At 40.1% G+C, this 9,944-nt stretch overlaps 1 protein-coding gene across 1 annotated transcript in view; it reads left to right on the top strand.

Annotated features, from left to right (window-relative positions):
• LOC103267492 (Y-box-binding protein 3) overlaps nucleotides 1-9,944 on the top strand; it is a 64,381-nt gene that overhangs the window by 38,670 nt on the left and 15,767 nt on the right. The window contains exons 3-5 of the mRNA XM_021716074.1: nucleotides 3,580-3,679; nucleotides 4,681-4,714; nucleotides 7,692-7,781. Coding sequence (XP_021571749.1) covers nucleotides 3,580-3,679; nucleotides 4,681-4,714; nucleotides 7,692-7,781 — 224 coding nt within the window. The remainder of the gene's footprint in view (nucleotides 1-3,579; nucleotides 3,680-4,680; nucleotides 4,715-7,691; nucleotides 7,782-9,944) is intronic.

The raw sequence follows: 9,944 nt of genomic DNA, 5'->3' as shown, positions 1-9,944 counted from the left end.
AACCTCCCCAGTGCCCACTGCTGCGAACAGCCGTTCAGGGTCCACCAATCGCTACACGTCTCCCTCATCTCAGACTGTGGGAACGCACGTGGTGTAGCAGCTGAGAAAACTTCGTCGGAAGTGGGGGTATGACGCTTTTTCAAAAACATTGTTACCTTGGGGCGTTTAACCTAGAAAGGGAAGCAGGAAGATGACGTTCAGATTTGGGGTGCAGAGAACTGGAAGGGTTCCTGGGGTAGTTGTTTTTTGTCTCATGCTTACGAGTTCTCTTCGTCTTTAAGTAACTCCCTGTGTGAGGTCTTCAACAGGCTTGCAGAGCAGGTGGGTGGTGAATAAGCTCCCTGAAGGGTGTGTACTCATATCATTCACTCTTTTAAACAGGGAAGTGTAACAGATGGTGTAGGATGCTTCAGAGAAGTGTTCACGCTTTGGGGTGGGGCGTGTCTTGCCTCCCCCTTGGGAAGAAAGTTGAGGAAATTAACGTGAGGAAAGTAAAACACGCTTCGATATTCCCTACCTTGAGAGAGGGCTGTTCTCCCCCCCGCCCCCAACCTTTTACTCAGTTCCTGTCAAACAATATGCTCAATGTAACCTCTGCAGGCTAATAAACAAAACAGTTCTCATTTCGATGGGCTAGAGGTATTTGGTCAGTTGCTTAAATCTAATCAATATTGTGTTATGATGTTGTCTCCATCAAATCTGTCTTGGATCACTTCCATGCAAAATGTCTAAGAGGGACAACCATGTGTTAGCCAAAGCACTGTTAGGATACTTTCTTAATGATACCTTATTTTTGTATAAAGAAGCTTTGGCTGTTTTTCACTTGATCTCTGTACCCCTTCTGAGATAGGGAAAACAGATATCTTTAAAGATGAAGGAAACAGTTTATTTTCTAAATTACTAACTGCTATTATGCCTCTACAGATCCTTGGTAATGAGTCTGATGTCTTTTATCTTTTCACTAACTGCAACTCTCTTAAAGTGAAGGACAGGACAGCCTTTATTGCATGACACTTCAACACTGTCTCTGTCCAGTGTGTTCTGCCATCTCATTTCCTTTGCCAAGCAAACACATGGATACCTAAAATGTGCTGGGCACAGTGCTAACTGAAATGGATATGTGCTTTAGTATTTGCAAATGGGCCCTAGCTTCAGTTAGGCACATAGGCCAGGAAAAGTAGTTTACATGAGTGAAAGGAAAATTATGGAAGCTTTATGGTCTTCCCCTCTGCCCCCCCTTTCCCCTTTATGTTTTTGAAGTCATTTATTTTATTTTATTCTATTTTTTTGAGTTGGAGTCTCACTCTGTCGCCCAGACTGGAGTGCAGTGGCCACTCCCGGCCACCGCAGCCTCGACCTGCTGGGCTCCGCCGATCCTTCCACCTCAGCCTTCCAAGTAGCCGGAATTACAGGCATGCACTACCATGCCCGGCTGATTTTTTGATTTATTGTAGAGATGAGGTCTCGCTGCCCAGGCGGGTCTCGAACCCGCGGGCTCAGGCAATCCACTCACCTCAGCCTCCCAAAGGCGTGGGATTACAGGCTGAGCCACCGAGCCTCGTTTTTGAAGTCATTTAAAACAAGAAGTGGGAATGAGTTTGACCATATTAAGTCCTTGGAAATATTTGTGAAATTAGGAATTTTTTTTTTTAACTACATTGGAGAGTAAAAATAACCTTCATACTAGAATGAGATTAGACTTATCATTTCTTATCTTTCCCCCCATATTAGTGTTTCATTTTTAATCAAGATTATTCCTTCAACAGTGCTAGATATTAAAAAAACAGTTCCTAACTTCTTTCTTTTTCAGGTCATTCATTTTGGAGGGGAAAGCAGGAAGCCCCAAAAACATATCATTTGTAATGTGTGACTTGAATGCATGTACTATATCAAAAAAAGGCCTCTTCTGTGTACTTTTGCATCTAAAACATAAAATGTTTTTTCTTCCTTTGCCCTTTTGCTCTAATTGGAATGACCTCACACTAAAGATTTCATTCTCTGGTGGAGAGATGTCTCCCTTGGAATTCGAGCTGGAGAATGCTTAATCAATGTAGGCTGAATGACTGTTTGAGACATAAAGTGTGTGTTCCCCCTCCCCAAAGAGAGCTAAAATACTTTCCTGGTATTTCAGTCTAGCAAAACTCAGAGCTAACCCTGCCCACAACAGCGCAAGTCCTAATTACTATTTTAGTTTTGAATTTAAAAGCGAAGCCTTATTGTTTATCCTTGGAAATTATAAACTTTGTATTTCATGGAAAGGCAGCATGGATTAATGTTAATAGTTACTTTCATTCTCTACTGAGCTTTTTTCCTTTTTTTAAGGTAATCTATTGTCAGGTTTCCTGTAGTCATAGTCATTGCTTTTTGTGTTTCCTGAATTTAGACATAGGCATTTCCTAGAGGTACTGAATTTGACATTCACAATTGATTCCAAGGATCATGTCTGAAATAGTTTAGATAAATGTGAATCTACAAAGTACAAGTTACATGAAGTGATATTTTGTTTAGATTCCTTCTCTTAAAGTATTCTGTTAGGTTGGGCACAGTGGCTCATGCCTATAATCCCAGCATTTTGGGAGGTTGAGGTGAAAGGATTGCCTGAGCCCACAGTTTGAGACCAGCCTGGGCAACTTGGTGAGACCTCATCTCTACAATAAGTGAAAAAAAAAAAAAAATGATAAGTCTAATCTCTTGTCAGTAGTTCCACCTACTTGGAAGATGAGGCAGAAGTATTTCCCTGAGCCCAGCAGGTTGAGGCTGCAGTGGCCATGAGCATGCTGCTGCACTCCAGCCAGGGTGATGGAGTGACACTCCAACTCTCCAACTCAAAAAAAAAAGAATTCTGCTAAAAATCTAGTATCATAGACAATTGGTCCTGTTCATGACTGAGGTGGAGACAATGATTAAGTTAAAGAGGGAGATTTTATGAAAAATGCTAAGTTTGAGTCTCATCAACCATAGAGAACAGGGTAAACAATGAAACAAGTCCAAATTCTTCACTGTGGTTTGGAAAGGCCTGTTATATCATGTCTTGGGATGGTAAGTACAGAACTGGATTGAGACAGCATCATTCTGTTACTACTCTTGCCTCCTGATAGCACCCCGTTTGGCATCTAGACAAATTATGTCTTTGTAGATTGACTATTATTAACAAGGAGCTACCTTGTCTCTTATTAAAGTTTGCCTAATACTTCAAAATGTGAAAGTGATGTGTTAAGGTCTTTCATTTACCTATGTTCTTTCATTGTGGCCCCTCTTTTAAACCTGAGCAATTTTTCTAGGTTAAAACTTGGAACCTTAATCTTAAAGAACATTTTTTTCCTTCAGTGTTTCTCAGTTTTAATGATTACGGAGTTGTATATACTTATGACCACTCCTTATCTTATGACTTTCCTGAAAAGTTTAATAAAGAAGAAAAGTTTAGTCTTCTGAAAAGTATTTCCTTATAATATCTTCCCTGCCTCCCTTTTCTTTTCCTAATATATTTTGGAATTAAGCTTTTAATGGTTTCCTCAGGTATGTTTAAGCTTTGTATAATGTTATCAAGATCTTAGTGATATGAGCTTTATCTCTTTGTAGGTCAGATACTAATTTATCTGCTTAATCCTATTTTAGCCACCAAAGTCCTTGGCACTGTCAAATGGTTCAACGTCAGAAATGGATATGGATTTATAAATCGGTATGTGTGTGTATCTACATGTTTTAAATTTATAGTTATGTTGTGGTACCAGCGTTTATAAATCCCTTACCATGCTTTATTAATGGCTTGAATAAATTTTTTAGGTTTCTAAGCACTGGGAATATTCTCATTTCTAAGCTTCCAGTTGTTAAATATTAATTAAAATACATTTTCAGTGCACTAATACATAACTTATTTTATAAAATTTAGTCTTTAGAAGAAAAAAAGGAAGGGGAGATAAAATCAGAAATGGGAAGGGCCTTGGGATAAGTTAGTCCTTATTCATTAGTCCATATTCATGATTCCACAGTTGGAGAAATAGAGTCTTAGACTGGTTAAGCAACTTTCCTAAGGTCACTCAGCTAGTGAGTAATTGAGCTGGATCTGTAACCCCGGTCTGGTCCAAGTCATGTGTAGAAACTGCAGTGTTTTCTTTAAACTATGGTAACTTCCAGCTGTATAGGAATGAGAACACAACTGCAAGCTGCTGGAAGTAATAAGATGTTTCTACATATCTCATCTTTTTTTTTTACTTTTTAACTTTTCCCACCCCTTCTTTCAAAAAGTTCCTCCAATTTCTTCCTTGTTCGTTTTGGTGGGGGGTGGGGGGGAACTGTTTTAAATTTCAGTGTAAGGAGAGCCTAGTTCACAGCTGTGCCCTGTCCTTTTAACTGTCTTGCTTTGCTTTTGCTGGGAGGAAAATCTAAGGCTCTGATTACATACCACGTGACTCAGAAAGAGAGGAAAGGGATGTTACTGTATGTTGAATCTGTATGCTTGCTGTAAGCACTGTGCTAATGTGGAGGAGTAAGGTGGGTATCTTGCAGAGTTAGAAGTTTGTAACAAGGATTGATTCTAGGTGTCTGAATTGAGTTTAGAGGGTAAAGAAAAGTTTATGGTGTGTTTTGAGGTCTTAGGCTCTAAATCTATAATACATTTGCTCTTCTAAGTTTTTCCACATACCTAGCACCTTTAATTGTGAACATTTTGCCTTTTAACAGAAATGACACCAAAGAAGATGTATTTGTACATCAGGTAAGAGGGATTATAAATGTTACATTTGCTGCGTGAGGAGGGTGGTGTAATCTGCTATTGTCCCTTACCCCAAAGTAAGTCCTGTTAATTATTATTTTACTCTAAATTCTCTTTGTGATTTATTTTGGAACAAGAGCTCAAGTCTGCATTTTAAGATTGGCAGATACGTCTTTCTGTTCCATTATATTAACTTTTCAGATAGTCTTATTTCTTTCAGTTGAATGAAGTAATACTCAGTTTAGACCATTTTCTAAATTTTAAAACCTTTGAGCCCTTAGTCCCAGCCCATTTCTGTGTTAGCATCCCATTCTCCATATCTTGTGTTTTCCCTCTTAGTACCTGGCTGGAGCCAATCTGACTTTTACCTTGGTGGGTGTTGGTTACAACTCCTCTCTCATAGCCACTCTCACTTGAAGTAAATAATAGCTCAGAGAAGCAAATGGTAACACATGAGAGAAATCTTCCAGTTCCCAGGATAGCTCTCGCTCCTGTTAAACGAGGCATGATTAGGACACATCAAGGTCAAAAGACCCACATTTTCTTAGATTTAAAGAAGATACAGGAACTGAGTAAGTTATGGAAAACTTGAACTTCTCTCTTCTGGTAGCTCAGTCTTTCTCTGCATTATTAGCCTAGAGTGTTGTTTATTCTATAATTATGTATCCTGGACTTGTTCTACAAAATAGGATAAGAGAAGGAATACCTGTCCTTACCGTTCTTTCTGTATATTTAGTTTTTAGTGAATTGTCTGAAATATAGGTGGTATTCTTAGCATTTAACTATAAGGAAAGTCATGCCACTTACCTTCAGAGCTCTGTCAAGCATGTGGTCTTCTGTGTTTTTGTTTCCTTCTTTTGAAGTTTATGTGTGTATTGGGTGGGGTGTGGGAGCTGGAGACAGTGATATCTAAAAAGAAGCTCGAATTTCTATTTCTAGCTCGGTTTCTATTTCTATTTCTGCTTGACTAGATATATTCCAGTCGTATCTAGATATTTTAGTAGATTTTTGGTCAGATACAGTGACTTTTAAAGTCACTGTATGGAATACTGAATGGAAAGGTTTACAATACCTGGAGCTTAATAGACCTTTTGGGATAAGAAGTCTGTCTGGTGACTGCTAAAGTAAAAGTCCTCACGAGTTTCTGTACTGGTGGCCAGCTTTATTAGCCTGTGAGTTTATGACCCGATTCCAGCCCCCATGAGGTTGTGTGGTGAGTCACCTCAATGTGTTGAGGCTTGCCCAGTTTAACAAGAAAAAGGGAACGAGCCGGTAGGGAGGGGCTGTTTTTGGACTGGCTGAAAGTTCGGGCTGCGTGCGCATATATCCTGTCCTGAGCTGCCTTTTTTCCTCTGTGGGTGAGGTCTCTGCTCTATTGGCTCACTTTTTTTTCCCCCTCCCTCCTACTCAGAGAAGGGGAAGGGCTGGATTACACATGCTTAATCGCTTTATAAAATAAGGTTGACCTAGTTCCATAGAAACTCTGGCCCCTTTAACTGTTTAGAGATACCAGCCAAAGAAATGGAAAATCATTGCAGGAATTATTCTCTGCCTTTCCTTGATTGAAAAAGAGAAAGAGGCACCTACTCATAAGCAGATATTTAGGAACTAATGTTTAATGAAGAATAGCATCTTCATTAACTTCTTAATGTATTATCAGGGAATATGTGGGGATTAATTGACATATGAACGGAGTGATGGAAAAAAAGGTCGAATACCAGATAGAGTACAGGGATATGAATTCCCTCTCTTCCTATTCTCCCAACATCCCTGGGGCAATTAACCATTGTGATCTCAGATAAGTCACTGAAGTGTTAGCTGCTTCCTGTTAACTTAGCCATAAAATGAGAGGGAAGGGCAGGCCAGATTATTACTAAAATTTTTTTATTCTTGGGGTGATTTTACTTACCCGCTCAGAAATACCCCCTTGGCTCTTTAATTTTTTTTCTGTTCTTTTGCCCTCCTCCCCCATTTAAAAAATTTCTGTTGCAGTTAGCAGTTTCTCTTATGTTCAGAAAACTTTGTGTTTGTGTGTGTGCAGTCTCATAAAGGCATTTTCCCCATTGATGGAGCTACAATCTGAATCTCAGAGGCTTATATTTGAGATAACTCATATATCCATCATGACTAGGTGTTCAGTCTGTAACAGCAGTGTGTGGTCACTGCACACACTGTTGCATGATAGAAACACATTTCTTTTTTTTTTTTTCCCCTAAGTCAGAGTCTCACTCTGTTGCCCAGGCTTGATGGCAGTGGCACACTTCTCAGGCCACTACAGCCTCGACCTGCTGGGCTCAGGTGATCCTTCTGCCTAAGCCTTCCAAGTAGCTGGAACTACAGTCATGTGCCACCATGCCCAGCTTATGTTTTGATTTATTGTAGAGACAGGGTCTCACCATGTTGCCCAGGCTGGTTTCGAACTCACGGCTTTGGCAGTCATCTCACCTCAGCCTCCCAAAGTGCTGGGATTATAGGCATGAGTCACCATGCCTGACTGAAACACATTTCTGTTTAATCCACCTCTGAAGATGAATTTTGAAAAATAGCACAACTCAAGAAAGTAATGTAGAAGACAGTGTTTTTGGGAGGGCTGTTTTTGTTTTTTCTCGAGGTAGGATCTCACTCTGTTGCCCAGGATGGAGTATAATGGCATGATCACAGCTCACTGCTGCTTGGACCCGGGCTCAGGCGATCTTCCCTCCTCAGCCTCCTGAGTAGCTGGCACTACAGGAGCATACCACTATTCCTGGATAACTTGTGATTTTTGTAGAGATGAGATGTCATTGTGTTGCCTAGGCTGGAATATAGTTCCTTAGTGTTTATTATTTGTTTGTTTTGTAGACCCAGGTTAGTGAGAAAATAATTTTAAGAAAATAATAAATCAGTTTTATCATGTTCTTTCTAGTAAACTTGAAAGCAGTGAAATCTCTGACCAATATTGAAATACACCTCAAGTAAAACTTTCTGTTCTCTTTGACAGACTGCCATCAAGAAGAATAACCCACGGAAATATCTACGCAGTGTAGGAGATGGAGAAACTGTGGAGTTTGATGTGGTTGAAGGAGAGAAGGTGAGAGAACTATGATTTGTAAGCACTTTTGCTTACAAATAATATACAGTAAAGAACATTTTTTGGTCAGTTGTGGTGGCTTACACCTGTAATCACAGCAGTTAGTTCGGTTAAGGTGGGAGAACTGCTTAAGGCCAAGAGTTTGAGACCAGCTTAGGCAATGAGGTTGAGCAAGACCATGTCTCTACAGAAAATAAAATAAAAGCCAGGCGTGGTGGCACGAGTGCCTATAGTCCCAGCCGTTCAGGAGCTTGGGGTAGAAGGATTGCCTGAGCCTAGGAATTTAAGGCTGTTAGGAGGCGTGATCGCACCACTGCACTCCAGTCTTGGGTGACAGAGTGAGACTTCAGCTCAAAAAAATAAAAGTAATAAAAATATTTTAATCTTGGAGATTCAAATTGAATATAATCATTTTGTTTTCTTTTTGACTTGCACGTGGGAGCTCTGAAGGCATCTTGTTAGACTGTTTAATAACTTTAGTCAGATGAATTTAAAGGAGCTGAGGGATCATCTTGTAGATCATCTATAGAATTTTTTGATGCTGTTATATATATTTAATCCCGTATTAGTAATGTACTTTATGGTTTGTTTTAATCAAGTCTATTAATGATTCAATAAAACAATATTGGCTAAGATTAAAAACACTCTAAAACTGAGTATGGTGCAACTAACTGCCATGGCAGCTGAATTATAAATTAACTGAATGAATGACAGTTAATTCCCCTGCACGTGCTATTCCCACATACATAAACACCATTCTAAGGTCCATATACTTAGCTGCCCTCAAACTGTTCTGTTTGAAAAGAAAAACATTTTAATTTATTTGAGTTAGAAATTTAAATGACTGACAAGTGTGATCCCCAGGGTGTCTTGTAAATCGATTGGAGTTTCAAATCACACACCAGCAAATGATGGCCTGTAGTGGTTTCTGATATCTCATTCGACTCTTTTTTTTTTTTTTTTTTTTTAAGTCTCATTCTGTCGCCCAGGCTGGAGTGCGGTGGCATACTCTCAGCCACCGCAGTCTTGACCTGCTGGGCTCAGGCGATCCTTCTATCTCAGCCTTCCAAGTAGCTGGAACTATAGGCAATGTGCCACCACGCCCAGCTAATTTTTCTTGATTTGTTGTAGAGATGAAGTCTTACCAAGTTGTCTTGGCTGCTCTTCAACCCCTGGGCTCAGGCAATCCTCTCACCTTGGCCTCCCAAAGTGCCGGGATTATAGGTGTGAGCCACCACTCCCAGCCCCCATCCAAGTCTTACAGATTTGTTTTGCCATGTTGATTTTACTTCTACAAGTTTTCAGAACTTGAGGCATTATAAATTGATGTAAAGTGTGAAATAGACTCTCTTGAAACTCGTTTTTCCCATCTCTTTTATATTTTGGAAGCGTTATCCATTTGTCCATGTAATTATTATTAGAAATTCTAAATGTGTTTCAAGGATGATAGGAATGTCTAAAGAGGGACTACATGTGTGGAGATTTTGTGTGTCCTTCAAGCAAGGACCCCAGGCCTGGCTCGGTGGCTCAGCCTGTAATCCTGCGCTTTGGGAAGCCAAGGTGAGTGAATTGCCTGAGCCCGTGGGTTCAAGACCCGCCTGGCCAACTTGGCGAGACCTCATCTCTACGGTAAATAAAAAAAATTAGCTGGGCATGGTAGGGCGTGCCTGTAGTTCGTTCCAGCTACTCAGAAGGCTGAGGCGGAAGGATCCCCGGAGCCCAGCAGGTTGAGGCTGTGGTGACCGGGAGCATGCCACTGCACTCCAGTCTGGGTGACAGAGTGAGACTCCAACTCAAAAAAAAAAAAAAAAAAAAAAAAAAAAAAGCAAGGACCCTTTCTTGTTGCTGCCAAGATGGGATACGTTTCACTCTCAATAACTCAGTGCTAGACAGAGCCAAGTAAGCCCATGAGGAGGGATTCTATTAGAGTAACATAGGTTTCCACATTTTATGGGAAGATAGAAGTACTCAGTTAATTTCCATTGATAAATATCTTCCCGCTCTATTATTACTTCTAATTTTCAGTTATGTTATATTTACTAGTTGATGTTCTTTAAAGAGGTGTATATTGCCGGATGTGGTGGCTCATGCTTGTAATCCCAGCACTTTGGGAGGTAGAGGTGAGAGGATTGCCTGAGTTAATTTGAAGAAATTAGCCAGGCA

This window comes from Carlito syrichta, unplaced genomic scaffold (genome assembly GCF_000164805.1).
Source record: "Carlito syrichta isolate Samal-C Ts95f unplaced genomic scaffold, Tarsius_syrichta-2.0.1 Scaffold308152, whole genome shotgun sequence".
Lineage (NCBI taxonomy): Eukaryota > Metazoa > Chordata > Mammalia > Primates > Tarsiidae > Carlito > Carlito syrichta.
The sequence above is the reverse complement of the archived record's forward strand: the minus strand, read 5'-3'. Positions and strand labels throughout refer to the sequence as shown.